We start from the raw sequence: 19,735 nt of genomic DNA, 5'->3' as shown, positions 1-19,735 counted from the left end.
ACATTTAATTTAATAAATCGTTCATCAAGTATTGACAGCATGTGGGATTGCCTGTTATCTTTTCACACACTTTAAATTAATTTTAATCCAATTAATCAAAAGCAGCCTCGAGAAATACGGATGTTTTCTGTCTGACCTGTTTTAAGAAAGCCGCATGATAAGAAAGTACTCCACCCTGTTACAGCACTGCCCTGGGAAACACTGACTCGCTTTCTCTCCCTTCAGATTTTCAGCAACAAACAGTTTCCGATCTGCGGAAAACACTGGGACATTTCCTGAAAGAGAGTACCTTCTGACTTGACGGCAGATCTTTGGTTTTGTTTTTTCCCCCTAGTGAATTATTTTTGGAGGCATTGTTCGGAAAGAGAAAGTTAAGCTGCTGGAGCTCGACAGGGAGAATGGCTTCGCTTTCTGAAGAGAATTTTTCTTGTCCCATTTGTCATGAAATCTTCAAGGATCCCGTGGTTTTATCTTGCAGTCACAGTTTCTGTAGAGAGTGTCTTCAGCAGTACTGGAGAGCTGCGGATGTCCAGGAGTGTCCCGTCTGCAGGAGGAGATCCTCGAGAGATGATCCTCCAAACAATCTTGTGTTAAAAAACTTGTGCGAGTCCTTCCTGAAGGAGAGAAAAGAGAAACCTTCACCAGGATCAGAGGAGATCTGCAGTTTACACGGTGAGAAACTCAAACTCTTCTGTCTGGAGGACAAGCAGCCGGTGTGTTTGGTGTGCAGAGACTCGGAACAGCACGACAATCACAAATTCAGACCCATCGGTGAAGTGGTTTCATCACACAAGGTAAGACTTATGTCATTTATTCTCATCTACAGATTAGTTAGTCATTAACACTGTTTTCTTCATGTACATGCACTTAAGCTTCTCTGAGTTTCTACTCAACTTCATATGATGCTGTATTCCCATATCACAGCATCCTTTTCACTGTAATCTGGACATTTATACATGTTTGTATTTATTTCTAGGACGAGCTCAATACAGGACTCAAGTCCTTACAGGAGAAACTAAGACACAAAGAAACCATTAAAGAAGAGTTTGAGAAAACAGTTCAGCACATCACGGTGAGGAAACACATTTGAGTGTTATTTTTATTACAGATACACTGCAAAAAAAAAAAAAGGCTTTATACTTAGTTTTTCTCTCGTTTCTAGTCCGAATATTCAAAAATTCTTAAATCGAGAAGCATTTTCTGGTCAAGCAAAACATATTGTTTAGTGTTGAGAAATAATATGTCAAAATGTAGTGAGTTTTTCCTTAAAACAAGCAAAGAAATCTGCCAAAGGGGTAAGCAAAATAATAAGGGCTCTGTTTTAATGATCTAGGCACAAAGTCTAAAGCACATGCACTGTAAGGGCGTACTCACACTATGCTATCCGAACCGTGCCCAGGCCCGTTTCCCGGATCATTTGAGAAGTGTGAGTGCGCTGAATCGGGCTCAGGCACTTTTCATTTGGCCGGCCCTGGCCCGGTTGGAAGAGGTGGGCCTGAGCGCGGTTCACTTGGGCTTTGGCGCGGTATGCTTGTGTGTGAGTGCGAAACGCTCCAAAGCCCGAAACTGAAAGCGAGACGTGACTTTTAAGGGACTGTTTCATATGTACTTATTATCAATCTTACTGTTCAGTGAACGCAAACTGCTGTAGTTTATTAAAGACGCAAACCCCTCACTGCACAACTGCTGCACCTTCAGCAAACCTCCTAATTCCTGCAGCACGAGGGCTTTATGATTGTTTATGAATGCCATAAGTGGCGGATCTGTTCGGCGAAATATCTGACTGCATGTCATCTAGGGTTGTAACAATATACCGGTATGACGGTTTACCACGATTTGAACGTGCACGATTATCATACCATGAACAATTGCATATCAACGGTTTTAACCCTTAAAGACCGAGACAGCCGCCCGCGGCTAAAAATAAGTATTGCTCTTAAATGTTTAATAACTTTTGATCCGCTGATCCGATTCATACAATTCAAAGATTGGCATAAAGAAGAGAATCTCAGCTTTCCAGTGCTGTATCACATAACATTCGCGGACTTTCAGAGGCTCCGGAATCAGTGCGGTTACGTCATCAACATTTGACAACGCTGATTTGACAAAGAAACGCTCGTCACTGTGTCTCCGGACAAATCAGACATGATACATTGATGCATTGTCCCTCCTCCATGCCCAGATTGGTTCAAACTCGCTATATCACAACCAATAAGCATAGGTTTCGCTTTTGTTTGTGGACCAAGCTTTTTGAACAACACGGAATGAGAGATAGGCATACACTTATGCGCGGCTAAATAAAACGCAAAAAAAAAAGTTTTGCATGAAATAATTCTCATACTAAGTACTTTTGCATGCACAGCAGCACAGAAACATGACAAAACAGTGACACAGCAAAGACGAAATGCTGCTCTTGCTGTTTTCAAAAGACGCAAATGAAGATGCAGCTGTTTGTCTGCATTGCAGACAACCATATCCAAATCCATATCGATAGACAACCATATCCATGCTGGCACATAAAACCTAAGGATGTTCCATATTGAATCTAGTTTAGTTATGTAACTATTTATAGTATAGTAAATATTTATATCTATTTTTTTACTGAGGATTTGCACCATGTTTATTTGGACTTTATTTGGACTTTGACACATTATTTATTATTTTCTTATTTTTTTATTTGTTCATTGTAAGTGGTGTTGTTTATAGTAACTAAAAATATATTATTTGGAAAAAGTCAAATTTGCTTCACTGTTCTATTATTTTGTAACATTTGTAACATACCGTATACCGCGAAACCGTCAAACCGTGGTATTGTTTTAGACGATTATCATACCGTGAAAAATTCATACCGTTACAACCCTAATGTCATCGCATCCCTAAGGATTGTTTATCAAAATATTTGACTGCATGTCACTGCATATCAAAAGACTGAAACTAAATAACTAGAGAAATCTCCACTGTGCTGAGCGAGAGCGCTTACTGAACAGCACAGCATCGATGATGTAAGCGAGCCCAGGCCCGATTGTAATGTGAGTGTGGGTCGTTGGGGAAGACGGGAGGGAGGACAAGCATGCTTTGGCTCGGTTCGAGGCAACTGTACACAGTGTGAGTACGCCCTAAATCCCAAAATGTCAAAGTAATTCAAACCATTTGAGGAAACCGATTGCAACAAACCATTTAAGTTAAAAACTAATCCGAATGAGTACTGTGAACTCAATCCATTTGAGTAAACAAAGCAATTTGAGCACAGTAAAACCCAATAAATGAAGAGAACTCAAACCAACTGAGTACTGCAAAACCCAATAAGTTAAGGCAACTCAAACCGTTTGAGGAACTCGATTGCACCCGATTCCAGTGTGGTGCAAAAGCATAAAGGGCAAATCTAAATCCACTTCCGCTATTTTAAGGAGAGAAAAATACACTCTGCTCCCTGGTGCTTGCTCTAACAGGGCTGTGTTTATTCTGTTAATGAGTTCTGGGTGTGTTTTGAGCATAACGTGCATTAAACCAATCGGACTCTCATCTCACATCCCCTTTAAGAGTCAGTTGCGTCGCATGGCGCATTTGCTATTTACCTAGAGGACTTTGTAAGTGTAAAAACCGAGCACTAACGAGAAAACAGTTAAACAGAGCATCTGCAGCGCAAGAATAAAGAACGAGCCTCCTCCATTCAGCTTCTTTGCTTTCTCTTTACTTTTACTTTTGACTCCTTTACTTTTGGTGGAGTGAGGAAACAGTGCAAACTCACTCCACTGAACACATCCATTAGCCTACATATTTAAAATCCTTTAAGTGCAAAGATTTGTGTAAACTATTTCTAAATTCAGATCTAATCTTTAGCAAACTAATAAATGAACAGTAATAATGAAGTGTATTCAATAAGTTATGTTCAAGCACACGTCCGTTTCTCATACCCCATATGGTGATGCAGACGTCTCCAAAACCCTACAGGTCGACAAATCTAAACCTCATTCATTTTCTTGTCAGCTTAGTCCCTCTTTTAATCCGGGGTCGCCACAGCGGAATGAACCGCCAACTTATCCAGCAAGTTTTTACGCAGTGGATGCCCTTCCAGCCGCAACCCATCTCTGGGAAACATCCACACACACATTCACGCACACACTCATACACTATGGACAATTTAGCCTACCCAATTCACCTGTACCGCATGTCTTTGGTCTGTGGGGGAAACCAGAGCACCCGGAGGAAACCCACGCGAAGGCAGGGAGAACATGCAAACTTCACACAAAAACGCCAACTGAGCCGAGGATCGAACCAGCGACCTTCTTGCTGTGAGGCGACAGCACTACCTACTGTGCCACTGCCTCGCCCCAAATCTAAACTTGTTTGTACTAAAACAAATATAAATATACATATGATAAATAATACTGCTAATAATAATAACATTATACTGATGCAGATTATCATGAATGAATTGAAAAAGCCCCTCGAGGTAAAAAAGGCATGGAGACGGTGGTGTTTATGTTGATGTGGAAAATAATCATTTTTGTATCGTTTGAATCCTTAAATTGTTTTCATCTTTAAGATATTTGTGTATTGCTGTACATCCTGTCTGTATTAAGCAATGTGCATCTGTTTGGTACATAACTAGGTACGTAACTAACACGTTCTGCGCTGGATTTATTATTATTTTTTTTTATACATAAAATTTTTAAAAAATTTAAACATTTTACAAATTAAAACATTCAATGACATCAGTGGTTATTTAAAACAACAACAACAACAAAAACAAGTAACACTAGAAGTAAATAAAAACAAATTATATCTGTGATTATATCTGTGATTACCTATATTTCCGCAGCTCCTCCAGCATTCCTCTGACGGTGGACTGTTAGCATATTTTGATACCACCAATAGTGTTCCAGTCGAACTCTTTCCAGTTATGGCTATTGATCCCCTTATGAGATTCTGAACATATGTTTTCCCAAATCTCATCTTCAATTTTTTCATTAAGTTCAGATACCCATTTGCCTTAAAAGGGTGTGATCTGTTGAGTCCAGAATTAGTCTGTATACAGTTGAAGTTGTTGAATTATTAGCCCGGCTGTTTATTTTTTTCCCAATCTCTGTTTAATGGAGAGCAGATTGTTTCAACACATTTGTAAACATATTAGTTTTAATAACTAATTTCTAATAAATGATTTGTTTTATCTTTGACATGAAGACAGTAAATAATATTAGACTAGATATTCTTCAAGACACTTCTATACAGCTTAAAGGCTTAACTAGGTTAATTAGGTTAACTAGGCAGGTTAGGCAAGTTATTGTATAACGATGGTTTGATCTGTCGACTATCGAAAAAATACATCACTTAAAGGGGCTGATAATATTGACCTTAAAATGGTGTTTAAAAATTAAAAACTGCTTTGATTCTAGCCGAAATAAACCAAATAAGACTTTCTCCAGAAGAAAAAATATTATCAGACATACTGTGAGCATTTTCTTGCCCTGTTTAACATAATTTGGGAAATATTTAAAAAATAAAATAATTGTGACTTCAGCTGGGTGTGTGACATGTCCTTTTTACTTTTTTATATCAATAAAAATACTGTTCCACATTAGTTGGCACTTTTTGAAAAATATTTCCTTTTATTCATGATTTGTAATATAGCTTTTTAATTGCGAGTATGGAAAGAGCAACATAAATTGTTGTAAGAACGGTCTTTAAACCACAGCGGTTCGAACTGTAGTTCTGCCGAGTGACTAAAAAGTAATCAGCATGATGGTAAAAAACTGTACATTTCTAGTCAAACCATTCTTCTGCAATCTTATACCAAAAACGAAAATAAGGGCAGTATTAATAGCTATAAATGTGGGAGAGCGTTGATATTATGTGATTGTATTGTATTGCAATATGGAACAATTAAATGTTAACGTTAAATCAAAAGTAATTCACAAATACTTGAAAATGAAATGATTTATTGACAATAATTCTCTATGGGTACAACTGAATTAAGTACAAAATAACTGTATAAAATGATAAAATATGAAATGATAAAACATAAGATATAAATTGTACCCTGCTTAAATGTAAAATTAAAGTTACCAGAGGTAGAAGGAGAGACACAGGGGGAGGGAGAGAGAGAGACAAAGAGAGCAGGCCCAAAAGCCTGATAGCAGTAGAGTCAGAGAAGATAGACTCCAGAGGAGGAGAGGAGCAGAGCAGGAGAGAAGCAGACCAGGAAAAGAGACAGAGCTCGAGTTTACCACCTATCTTGTATCTTTCTTGACCATGTGACTAAAGCCATTCAAGACATTCAAACTGACCAATCAACATGTGACCACTCCATAAAACCCCCAAAGTCCACACAACAGGCCCTGATCTTATCAGTATCTGCCTTTGTAGTCAGTATGGACCTTCTTGAGTCAAAAAGACATGTTTTGTCATATAAACAAATGCAAATGATAATTTAGCCTCTTACATTGTCTTTAAGATCAGACATTGAGTGCACAGCGTTTTCATTAAAGAACTGGACTTTAGAGTTGCTTGTAGTTGGTCAATGGCGCTGTCTATTTCAGTCAAAATGGCGCCAACAACGGCCTTAACACACCTCCTTTATAGACCAGCACACCCATGAGTCCACAACACGGTGCAAATAGATTTGCCATTTAAACAGGGTGGCGCAAAACAAGAAAATTAGGGTTGCGCTGGTCTGAAAATGGCAACAAATCGCGCCAAATCTTGCGCCTTATTGCGTCGGGTGTATGATAGGGCCCATAATGTCAAAAGGAAAAACAAGATTGTTTTGTTACCCCATTGGCAGATTATTTATTATTTATTTATTTATTTTATATATTTTATTGACATTATTTCTTGAAACAAGATGATATGTTTTTGCTGTCTAGAAAATGCTTTTTCATTAAAGAGTTTTTAGATATTTGGACTTTTAGACAAGACAAAAAAATCTGGCAGTGATCTGGTTATAGAGATCAAAGCAAAGGCAAACATTCCGAAATGGAACCCACATTCTAAAAGCAGAACAACTAACATCAGCATTGTTTGCAGTGTATAGGGTCATTATGTATAATTACAATTGGTAAATTAGCATAAGATATTATTGGTTTAGAATGTTAGATGTTGGGTTATTCAGGGTATCTGATTTTCTTCCAGGCTCAAGCCGACCACAGCGAGCATCAAATTAAACAAGAGTTTGAGAAGCTTCATCAGTTTCTCAGAGACAGAGAAAAGGGTACAATCGCTGCACTGAGGAAAGAAGAGAAGCAGAAGATGCAGATGATGAAGGAGAAGCTGGAGGAGATCAACACACACATCTCAGCTCTTTCAGACTCAATCAGAGACACGGAGGAGATGCTGAAAGCCAATGACGTCTGCTTTCTGAAGGGGTTTCCAGGCTCAATGGAAAGGTGAGTGATCTGCTGCTGTCTCTGCTCTCTCTGCTTCTGAAGCCAAAGCCACTGCAGTTCTGACTCCTGAATGTTCTTCAGAGTCCAGATCTCACAGCCGGATCCACAGATGCCTTCTGGAGCTTTGATTCACGTGTCTCAGTACTTGGGGAACCTGCAGTACAGAGTCTGGAGGAAGATGGAGGACATCGTCCACTACAGTAAGAGTCTACACTACAGCATCTGCTCTTATACAGATGGATTTTATGACAGTAAATGAATTCAGTTTATAGTGAAGATCATATTTAATCACATTTCTTATTTCTTCATCTACTTAAGTCCAGAAGAGACACAACAGGTTAAAAGTGAAAATATACTTGAGACTCCGTTTTAAAATTCTTGTTACTGAAACATTTATTCATTTTCTCTAAGGCTTGTACACACCGCACAGCTTTTCACTGATGTTTATCGTTGACGTTTTTCTGCACAGTTGATTTTCATCAGCGTTAAGCAGATTGAACATGCAGAATCCCCCCCTGTCGTTAGATGTCTCTTACTAAAATTGCAAGTCATGAAAGAAACATGAAATGAAACTCACAAACAATCAAATGCCTCAGTTTATCTTCTTCTTCACTGAATGATAGTGAAACCGTGTTTACCTCGACTGTTTCGCTCTTGAGTGCCTCCAGGGGGTGTTTACTGTAACTTCAGCAGCTCCAGGCAGGTGAACAAAAGTGTCATTCTGATTGGTGGAGAAGTATTTAACGCAGTGAGCATGAGGGGTTTCTTTAAAAATGATCTTTTTACTCCTGGCGTTTTGCGTGTTGGTCACGATCACATTGGCAGCCTTTGTTAAGTCACGAGGCATTAAACTTCATTGAAAAAAGCAAGCTAAGAACATCCTGATGTAAATGGGCCTTTAGTTCCTCATTTATCAGGGGTCACCATGGAGGATTGAACCGACAACTATTCCGGCATAGGTTTTAAACAGCAGATGCCCTTACAGCTGCAACCCTGTACAGGGCAACACCCATACACACTCATACTCTATGGCAAATTTAGTTAATCAGTTCCCCTATAGCGCATGTGTTTGGACTTGTGTGGGAAACCGGAGCACCTGGAGGAAACTCATGCCAACATGGGAGAACACGCAAACTCCACACAGAAATGCTAAACCAGCTGGGACTTGAGCCAGCAACCTTCTCGCTGTGAGGCCACAGTGCTAACCACTGAGCCATCATGCCACCCCTCTTACTGAAATATTAAATCCCAAACATTAATTTGTGAAATTAAGGAATTTGAGTTTAAATTTCAAGTTCTTCAAGACTTGCGCTGTTTGTCCATGCAAGAATCTGTTGAGAGATTCTTGAGTTCACGAGGAAATTTGACTTTGCAATCTCATAGCTGCAGCCATGTTCACGCAAATTAGGAATAAAATTATTGATTTATTCTCATTTCTGCTCGGTTTTCTCATTTGTCTTGAAAAAACAAGTACGAGTGGTTCGAAAGACCCATCCCTCACTAAAAAAGGCCCAGAATTTGTCCCTTAAATCAGCTCATTTGTAGTATTTTGACTGCTCTTTTATAATAAATTGTGAAAATAACCCATCGAAAAAGTCTTTAAGACCAAGCGGTCCTGTGTTGGATGTCGGTACAGAATTTGGCAAATTCGGCATCTCAAATTCTAACTGAGGAATGTTGAATAGGCTGGCCAGTTTGTTAGTTGCCTAATGTAATAAAAAAATGTAACATCTTTATTTTTGTATTTTAAAATAAGTATTGTAGTTTTGTTGGCTTCAACGAACATGGACCTTCAGCATGCACTGGGCGGTTTGCTGCCGAGTGTGACGTGGCTGAAAAGAATCAGCACCCTCAAAGGCCATGGTGCTCCACAGGAAAATTGCAAGAGTATCTGGATCCAGCCTTTATGATGCAAGCTGAGATTGCATTACTTAGCGATGCAATGTCAGACACAATGCACTGGAGTAAGTGACGTCACTGTGACGGGTAGGGTTAGGGTTGGGGTTAGGTGAGTCCATTAAAAAGCATTGGATGCAGCTCAGATTGCACTGCACCAGGTCTGCATCCAGAACCTTCTCGAAAATTGTGGTTTGCCATCTCCAGGTTGGAGGAAAGTCCTTGCCCCAGGTCCTCCAAGTATCTTGTTCAAGTATCTTGGGATATTGTTCACGAGTGAGGTAAGGATGGAGCGTGAGATTGACAGGCGGATTGGTGCAACAGTAATGCGGTCGATGTACCGGTCCGTTGTGGTAAAGAAGCTGAGCTGAAAGTCAAAGCTCTTGATTTACCGATCAATCTACATTCCTACTCTCACCTATGGTCATGAGCTTTGGATCATGACCAAAAGGCCAAGATATAATGAAATGGGATACAATGAAATGAGTTTCCCCTGCAGGGTGGCAGGGCGCACTATTATGGATAGGGTGAGGAGCTCTGAAACCCGGGAGGAGGTCAGAGTAGAGCCGCTGCTCCTCCACATCAAGAGAACCTAGGGAGATGTTCCAGACATGTCCCACTGAGAGGAGGCCTCGGGGAAGACTTAGGGAACGCTGGAGGGACTATGTCTCTCGACTGGCCTGGGAACGCCTCGGGATTTCCCCGGAGGAGCTGGAGAAAGTGTCTAGGCAGAGGGATGCCTGGGGTTCTCTCCTAAGACTGCTGCCCCTGCGTCCCAGCCCCTGGAAAATTGGTAGAAAATGAAAGAATGAATGAATGTATTGTTTCTTTATTCAAAAGCTTTAGGAAATGCTTTTGGTACATCAAAAAAGTGTGGTCACAATGACCATCCGACAAGCTTTTGTGCTATTTTAAGAAAATAGAATTTTTAGAATGTCACTTACGTGCAGTATTTAAACCTTCTAATTAAATAGAAAATTAGGCAAAAAAGGCCCACTTTTCGAGAAAACAAAAAAAGAACTACCCGTTTTACCAAGCTGGCTATGGGCCTGCTTCATGTGTCTCGGTTTCTCCAGTAATGAAACTCAATGACTCCGATCTGATCAGCTGACGTGTTTACCAGAAGAATGTCTCAGTGAACATTGTAAGCCTTAAGGATGTTGAGTCAGTGTTGTGACTCACTGCCAGGCTGTGATGTGAAACACCCAGAAGAAAAGGAAACTGATTGTTTATTGATGAAGTGGACCAGACAGGAATTTGCCCATCCCTCACCCGCTGAGAACAATCAGTCTATAATTACACTCTGCTCCATACAACTTATGCTGCGGTCACACTAGAGTTTGAGCTTGCGAAATTCTGTTGTACACACTGTGAAAAGGGATGGGAATAAACAAGATGATTAGACATTTTTAAAAGCAAGTGATTGGTCCAATATTTTACATTTCTGTCCAGAGAGGTCATGTTTTGATCTTTGAGCAGTTGAGTGATGCAATTTCGCAGGTCAGAGTTCACCAAGCTTTAACTTTGCAACGCAACGATCTGCGTAACGTGACACACAAGCTTACGTTTCCAATCTTCTTTACAATGCGTTAAAGGCATTTTATAAGGATGAACAATATATATGAACTAATAAAAGAGCATAAGAGAACAATATATATTTTTTTGTCAAACATATTCACTATTTTAGGCAGGTAGCAGACTAGTGGTACAATACTAGTGTAGTTCTAGTTTGTTCAAACATTATTCTGATCAGATTAATAAAGTTGCCACCCAGTACGTTTACATGGACACCAATACTCTGCTTTTAATATCATTAAGACAATACTCTGATTAAGACTTATGGAATTAAGACATGTTGAGTATTCCTATTTTAGTGGCATTATTGAAGTGCTGTACAGACGCGTATTAACATTAACTATTAACATTTTGTACTACTTTTCACTACATTTTGGCGCCAAGACATGCACATGGCAGTTGTCAGGCGTTTGACGACAAATAAATGAGAGTGGCTTTAAGCAAGAGAGCAGATTTTTGGTGCGAGTTGGAAATGATGACAATGCTGAGAATCTGAAAGAAATGGACGTTAGTTTAATTCAATTCAAACTATTGTTTATAGAGCACTTTAAAAAACACAGATGTGAGCCAAAGCGCAGAAATAATCGACAAAATAAGCATAATAGTACATAGAAGACAGTAAATATAGGGTCAAATATCGCTAAAATACCTTGAAAAGCATGTCAATTAAAATAGCCACTTGGTAAAATCAGGTGTCAAAGACCCAAAGCTTAATTTGTGTCGTAACTTACCGGACCCGACACCTCTAAAATCTAATACGCCACCTCATTTTACTGATCCCACTCCTCAAACGCCCTTCTCCCCATCCGCTGTTCACTTTCTTCTGTGACTTCCTAACATTCTTCACTGTCATCCGCGACACCCCCGCCCTGCTCACTTTCATCCACGACACCTCTCCACCATCCAACACCCCCCCCCCCCCCTCTGCTCCCCACTTTTGTGCGAGACACCTCTCCATCCTTGGGTAACATGCTGCCAGATCTGTTACCCCGATCTGTTCCGGGACCTTGCAATTCACAAATTAAGCATTGCAAAGGCCAATGAAAAAAATAAATAAATGAAGTACCTTGACTCTGAAGCGAGTTTGTCGTGAGGGAATGAATGAAATTAGTTAATAAAATGGCAAAGGCTGCTAAAGAATTTGTATCCAACCTCATCGTCTGTTTGCACGCATATTGTAAGAAACAAACTGCAGTTGAACTTGTCTCAAATTTAAAAACAAAATGGGCAAAATCATTTATGGTGCTATCATGACAAACACAAACTGTTGTTGCGTGAAACGGCAGAGGAAACTAGCGCCAAATACTGACGTAATGCATGAACATTCAGGAACATGAAAGAAACATTCAAAAAGCAACTCATGTAAACACCTCAATCATATCATCGCCTTGTGATGCCATCACAGAAAGGCTTTAAAGGTTCAGGACACCCTGGAGAACTTTTTATATTAACAGATGTGTGTATGTTGAGCATCAGTTAAGACAATGTTAGCATCTGTCAGCTTTAATTGTGGGGAAAACTGGATAATTTTGAGCTTTTGTCAGCTAATTTCAGCTTCCGGGTTTAAAATGATTTTTGGAGCGGGATCAAAATCAGCGACGTAGCGCAGAACTGCAAGTGCAATGATGACGCGTCGGTTTCTCATTATTATTCATAGAGGAGTTTTCTTATCCTATGAGAAGAGCCGGCTGCTTAATTATTCATGAGACCTGCCAGAGTCAAGCCCGAGCTGTGAGACCAATGAGACACGTCCCGGACCCACGGTACATAGTATTTAGCCGTTCATGAAGGCTCATATGCATTTGTTTCCATGATCCACAGGTTTTTTAGCATGTTTTCCCCCACGATCTTGTCAGGGCCGATCATACAGCAAAGCTGTGTGTGTGCTGCTTGCATTTTTTGTCGGGAGAGCAGCATGAGAATTAGAGAATGGCGGACGCTGTCTTTTATCAGGAGTTCGTTCACATCGCCGTGCTGCTGTGTTTGCCTAAATCCTCCAGATTACCAGCAGGGCTAATGGTTAAAATAGACAGGTCAGGAGACCTGCTGCACTGAGTCTGCTGGATACGGGGATTGAGGGAGAAGTCCTCATTTATAGGGTTTACATGAACACATTTATCTTTATAATGATATAAGTTGTGGTTATGTGTATATGAAATTACGAATAACAAATGTAGCAGGGCATTAAATCACTGTTCATTTCTTTGCATTTTAACTTTGTAAACTATAAACTCATGCGTCTCCTCACGGTTCGTCTCATTTTGTGAGCTAACTGACAAGAACAGTTGTTCACTCACGTTCTCCCCTGCTGGCTACACCCACTCCTGCCCGATGCTCGCGGAGCTCCACGCCCATTAATCATGCATCCTTTGAAAAATTTTGAAGTAGACTTTAACCGAAAGTGGGGGGTGTCATGGCCCTTTAAGTCACTTTTCCAAACCTTTTCATACAACGTTGCCTGCTGGTTGAATAATCTTACCATTCCCTCACAGACTACTGATTCACTGGTATCCTTCAAATGAAATATTAAAACCCATCTCTTCCGAGAGCACTAATGAATATAACCAAAACTAAGTATAGAAGTACTCTCTCCCTAAAAAGCTTACTCTAGCACTATATTCTGAGCACAAACAAGTTACTTTGTATATCTAGCACTTCTTGTGTGTATTGCCTCTTCTTGTTGAATCCCTGAATACCTCCTCAGTCGTAAGTCACTTTAGACAAATCGCCTGGTAAATGACTGAATGACATGTATGTCTTATTCAGATTAAGGAGTAATAATTAGATTCCTGATGTCCATGTAAATGTAATCACTGTTGAAGGATTATGCACAGGAGGGCAGCTCCAACTGATCACAATCAAAGCAAGCTAGACAGGCAACAGTGGCCAGAAACCAAAGCAACAATTGATGGAAATAGAGAAACAAAACTTGTGTACAAACCAGATTCAATCGGGAATAGTTCTCTTCTGGTCGAATGGATAAAAGCCAGAGCTGCAGTCTAGAAAGTTGTTTGTGAAGTGCTTGCTTGGTGGACTCAAGCAGGTAGACTTGACCGTCTTTTATATTTATTCGGGTTTCGCCCAAGGGCTGGTGTTTGAATCATATCATACACTAGTTCAGATGGACACGTTGTACTGTTTGATTCAAGCAAATGCACAAAAACCGAAGAGCCAAACCACAGCACACGACCAAACATGACTCAACACAGAACAAAAAATGAAATGTTCCCAAGCAAATGTGTTGAAAACAAGCGAGGCTATGACTGGAGGAAAAACATTGTTTGAGCAACAGAATGGCTGTCATAACTCATAACAATTTGTTTAAGGGTGCTTTCACACCTAGACATGGGTTTGGGTGTTTTGGAAATTGCCATGTTTTCCCCCTTAACCCACTTCATTTGGGTATATGTGAAATATATGGGCATATGTAATCATGCTCTGATCCATGCCAAAACAATCCATCCTAGATCATTTAAACGAGGGCTCGGCTCGATTAAAATGACCTCTGGAGCGCTTGGGTTACAGTGAGAAAGCAATACGATCCAATGAACAAACGAACCAGACTATATCACAGTGTATTATGGTTAAGTAATAGGCATATATACGGCTATTATAAGAGAGAATGATGAGTAGTGATATCATTCATCAATCACAAAAGCAAAAACAGGCCCTGATTCACTGTGGTCATCAAAATCCCATGGCACTTCTTGTGAAGAATAGGGGTACACCCCGGTGTCCTGGCCAAATTCCCTCCATCGTGGTCTCCCAATCATCCCCATCCACTGAATTGGCTCTATCACAGTGTCTCCATTCCACCTATGGCTGGTGTGTGATAAGTGCACTGGCGCTGTTCTCCTGTGGCTGCCGTCGCATCATCCAAGTGGAGACACCCCCCTTTGTGATTGTGAAGTGCTTTGGGTGTATGACCATACAGGATAAATAAAATGCACGCTATATAAATACACATTACATTACAAGTATTTTAAAAAAAATGACTATTTCATTACGTGCCCAATGATTTGGTTGTCGTGGTCTTAACCTTTGACCACCACCTGTTCCACTATACACCGGCCTCTAATGGCTCCCCCTGCAAGTGGTAGGCCTGCAGGAGGATGGTCTCCATAAGGCTCCTTCTTGCTGAACCCAGCTAGGGTGCATTGGATAAAACCCTGGATGCCTACCTAGGGAGGTGTTCCAGGCATGTCATACTGCGAAGAGGCCTCTGGGAAGACCCAGGACACGTTGGAAGGACTATGTCTTTCGGCTGGCCTGCAAACGCCTTGAGATCCTACTTGAGAAGCGGGAGGAAGTGTCTTGGGAAAGGGAAGGGTGGGGGAAGTCTGCCCCTGCAACCAGGCCTCGGAAAAGCATAGAAAAATAAATAAATGAATGACTCTCTTTCGTATATAGGATCAATACATATTTTACAACTCTTGACAACTGAAATAACACTATGTATGAGAAATTCTCACCTTTACCTCAAAATTAAAGCACACCTTTTATCTTAAAAATCTGTCATTTCTTATCTTCCTAAATTAAAATAAGGACGTATGACAGCTGAGCTAAATCCCGTAAACAAACCAAACTCTGACCTTCAAGAGTGCACCCTAGGCTGATGATTGATAATAAAGCGTGTTTGGCATGCTGTCCTTGAAGAGAGCCCTGAGCTTATAAGATTCTTGAGCCCGGGGCTCCCTCCTACTTGAAGGGCAAGAGGGGAGTTTGAACTCGGGTAGATCTGGAAAACTCCCCTGGTTTATTTAGGACCCAAGACAAATTATAGGGATTGCTATGGAGAGATGAACTGCTAAATGAAGGCACAGATAGGAGCCAGACTAAGACCTCACCTATTGTGCCAATTTGGTTTAGTCAATTCACTTATGTTGCATGTCTTTGGACTGTGGGGAAAAAAACAGGTAACCCAGGGGGAAACTCACGTGTGCACGGGGAGAACATGTAAACTCCGCACAGAAGCGTTGACTGGCCTTGCAAGGAGATAAACCAGTGACATTATTGCTGTGAGGCAACAGTGCTAACCACTGAGCTGCTGTATCACTCTACCTAGGAAAAGGGAGGAGTAGGGGTGGTAGGGGGCATTCTTCAAGATGAAGATAACTAATGGCTCGTTTCCACTGACTGGTACGGTATGGTTCGGGTCGGTACAGGTCACCTTTATCAGGCTTGCGTTTCCACTATAAAGGGTACTCTTTTGGTGGGCGTGGTGTAAGATAAAGTTTCAGTCAACGTCATTTTCGCTCGAGAAAATGTCTACAATAAAGCTGCACAGGTCGCTCTCATATCATATGAAAAGCACGTCTCACAAAACAGATGCTTTACACACATAAATACTTGTGTATAAATGTTTATTACTAACTTTTCTATAAACAGGAGTTGATTATAGCTGCAGATCAATGACGGTGCGAAATAGCCTACTGTAACGTCTGTAATTACATTAAATAAATAAATAAATAAATGAACATAAATGAACACATACAGACCCTTACAGTCTCCGATATGTTACCAACTACAGAACTAAACAAAGCAGACATTTCGTCGTTAATTAGGTTCAAAACAACACAAAGTATAGCCTACAGTCAGAGTAAACCTCTCATCTGTGTCTATAATCTTCAGCAGCACATGAAGCCTCTGTTAGAGAGTCATTCCATCATTCCCAGTTCATATTAGTCCAAAAGGTGATAATAAAGATTAAAACAAGGCAGTTTGTTCATGTTTGCTGAAAAAATAACCTGCTCCTTGGCTTCGCCTTTTTTTCCGCGCCCCACTCTCGCGATTGTCCTTTTCTTTCTGAATGTGTCACTCGCGCTTGTCAGCTTCTCACAGGATCGGGTTTCCAAACGCTTGTAAATAATCAAATGCATGTTATTATCATCAGCTCAAGAAGTTTGTTATTTCAGATAGCAGGGAGCGCAAGGAAGAAAGCGAAACCACTCGGGCTTCAGACTGGCTTGTAAAAAACTACATGGCACAGGGTAAATCAGCTCTTCTCCATGGCTTTGTGGCTGTTTATCATGACGACGACAGGGTTTGTTTGCAGGATTGACCATGGCTGCATATGTATATATAATTCCGCTGTAATCTCTCGCTGTGTATTTCAAACATGGCGGGTCCTTCGTTTACATTCTGGCTTGTTGCGTCTACGAATGACGTATCTCTGTAAACCAATAGCGTTCAGCTGTGCGTGTAGCTCCACCTTTTGGGACTCTTTCTGTAGTTTGGGACCCTTTCGAAAGGGTCCAGAAAAAGTGGTACGGTACGGTTTGGTTTGGTACGCCTTTTGACAGTGGAAAAGGCCATAAAAGCTTACCAAACCGAACCGTACCACTCAGTGGAAACGGGCCATAAGGTAAGAAACTCTGGTTTTGTATAGTGTGTTAGGAATCATCTGATTGGTGAATCATTATAGCTAATGCAGGATCAGCCATGGTCAATCATAAGCATGTGATCCTCTCGAAATTAGTTTATAAATAAACTTCACAATGTCAGGAGAGTTTTCTCGCAAGCGACTTTTGGTGTAACTATTTTGGTCAGTTTGAAAGTTTTGCCATGTGAAAATTTGCCATGTGAAAGTGAACCACACCAAGAACAAAAAGCAACCCTGTAACAATTTTAATCCCTGTTTTAGAACAAAACAATGCATCTACATGTGTGAAAGCAGCCCTTATTCCACTCTTGAGCATGAGAATAACAGCAGCTGTTGATTGTGTCTCTTCAGCTCCTGTGATTCTGGACCCAAACACTGCAAATTCGCACATCGTCCTGTCTGAAGATCTGACCAGCGTGAGAGAGAGCGAGAACAAACAGTGGCTTCCTGATAACCCAGAGAGGTTTGACTATCCCTGTGTTCTGGGTTCAGTGGGGTTTTGCTCAGGAAAACACCGCTGGGATGTGGAGGTGAAGGAGAGTCGATGCTGGAGTGTTGGAGTAACTACAGCGTCAAACAAGAGGAAGAGAGATGTTTTCTTTAACACTGATGTGTGGAGTGTGTGGCACGACCCGTACGGACTAATCAAAAGTTCTTCGAATGAGTTTCCTGTCGAGCAGTACCTGGAGTGTGTGAGAGTGGAGCTGGACTATGACAGAGGAACTGTGTGTTTCTCTGATCCTGTAAATAACACACATCTACACACATTCACAACCACCTTCACTGACACCGTCTTTCCTTTCTTGTGGTGTGACTTGTTCTCTTCTCTAAGGATCTTACCATTCAATCGCTAGTATACATTATACATGTTGGTCTGTACCCAGTTGCGTAAAGCACCTTACATTTTCCCCGTAGGGCCCCGGTATACTTCAAATAAAATAAAAGAGCTGAAATTAGGTCATTTTGAACAAAATTGTATTATGTACAGTTTGAAACATCTGACCAAAACAAACTCTTTGCGTTAGTACGTTTTAGGCTCTGTTTACACTAATACGTAGGGATGGGTACCAAAACTCGGTACTTTATCGCTATACTCTGATGTTAACGGTTCTGCTATCAGTACTGGAGAATTATTGCTGTAAAAACATTACTTACAGAAGCATAAATTAACTGACCATCCTTTTCTAATTAGTGAAATTTGATATTCGTCTGCACAGTGGGCAATCTCACATGAGAAATGCTCGTGTTTCTGGGCGAGCGCGTCAAGTATAAAAGTCTTCACAGTTCTCGGCTGTTCGCACGCACTCAGCAGAGTCTCGCGCTAAGCGCACACACATAGCTAAGCACACAGACTCGCGTGAACACAGCTCGTAAGCTTGCGGAGTGAACCAAACGAGTTGTATTTCCCGAGTAGACGCGACAATGCCCGTTGCAACAAAAACAACAAGTTGTTTGCTTGTATAAGCAGAAACGCAAGCAATCTGGCTAAGTGAAAGTATCTTTCAAAAGTGCATTAACTACAATGCAAACTAATGCAAAGTTTTTAACTGCCTAGCTACTAATGGTAACTTAACATCATTCACATCGTTATGCCAGCAGTCAATCACCTAAAATAGTATAATATTAATACAGTGAAAATAGTATTTTTTTTCTGCAGTAGCCTAAATAAATGTTAAACATTAAAAATGCTTTTACATCACTTGTATTTACAATTATAGCCTACACTGTAAAAAAAAAAAATCTTTAATTTTATGTTTTATCTTTGGCAGCTGGGTTGCCCGAAAAAAAAACGTAAAACAACAGCCGTTAAATTACAGAAATTTACCAGAAATTTAAATTTAAGGAATTTTCTGTGATTTAATGTCTGTTATTTTATGGTGAATTTCTATAATTTAATGACCGTTATTTTACGTTTACTGTAAAATTAAGATTTTTTTTTACAGTATATAAATAGCCTAATAATAAACAGTTTATTAAGAAATTTTAATAATACTGCTTATTTTTACATTGCAAGATGCTCCAAAACTGTATTAAAAACACAGTTAACTCCCAAAACATCGTTAACTCATTTATGTGAATGCGTTAATGAAAAATGATAAACATTATCTCATTTACCTGCGTTTCACAACTCAAAAAGGTTATTTTTAACTGCAGGGAGCACATTAAACCAAGAAACATCCCGACTTCTGTCAAACATGTTGATTTTTTATTCCAGAAGAACCATTGTACATTCTTTAAAAAATATTTATTTGTTTAACAATTATTGGTTTCATTTATTTTACAATAATAACAATTAATAATAAAATTAAACTGATCATTTGGTTCAATTTGTATTTTTTTTTTTCATTAAAAAACACTACAAAAAGTACCGATAAGAGAACCGTTAAAGAACTGAACCGATAAGTGATATCGCTAAAACCTTAACCATACCCATCCCTACTAATATGTTTTAGTTTTAAAATAGTGTTTTAGAATAAATATAATCCACGTCCACACT

At 40.0% G+C, this 19,735-nt stretch overlaps 2 protein-coding genes across 3 annotated transcripts in view; both read left to right on the top strand.

The window, feature by feature from the left end:
- Positions 1-19,735, top strand: part of engl (endoglin, like) — a 449,904-nt gene that overhangs the window by 193,446 nt on the left and 236,723 nt on the right. The window lies entirely within an intron of this gene.
- Positions 276-18,487, top strand: trim35-31 (tripartite motif containing 35-31; the record flags this gene model as incomplete). Its single annotated transcript, NM_001110385.3, is given in 5 exon segments — positions 276-794; positions 977-1,072; positions 7,132-7,385; positions 7,467-7,585; positions 17,590-18,487. Coding segments are annotated over 5 exon segments (1,368 nt in total). The 5' UTR covers positions 276-398.

This window comes from Danio rerio, chromosome 3 (assembly GCF_052040795.2).
Source record: "Danio rerio strain M-AB ecotype USA chromosome 3, GRCz13ab, whole genome shotgun sequence".
Classification (NCBI taxonomy): domain Eukaryota; kingdom Metazoa; phylum Chordata; class Actinopteri; order Cypriniformes; family Danionidae; genus Danio; species Danio rerio.
This window is presented reverse-complemented; position numbering and strand designations above follow the sequence as displayed.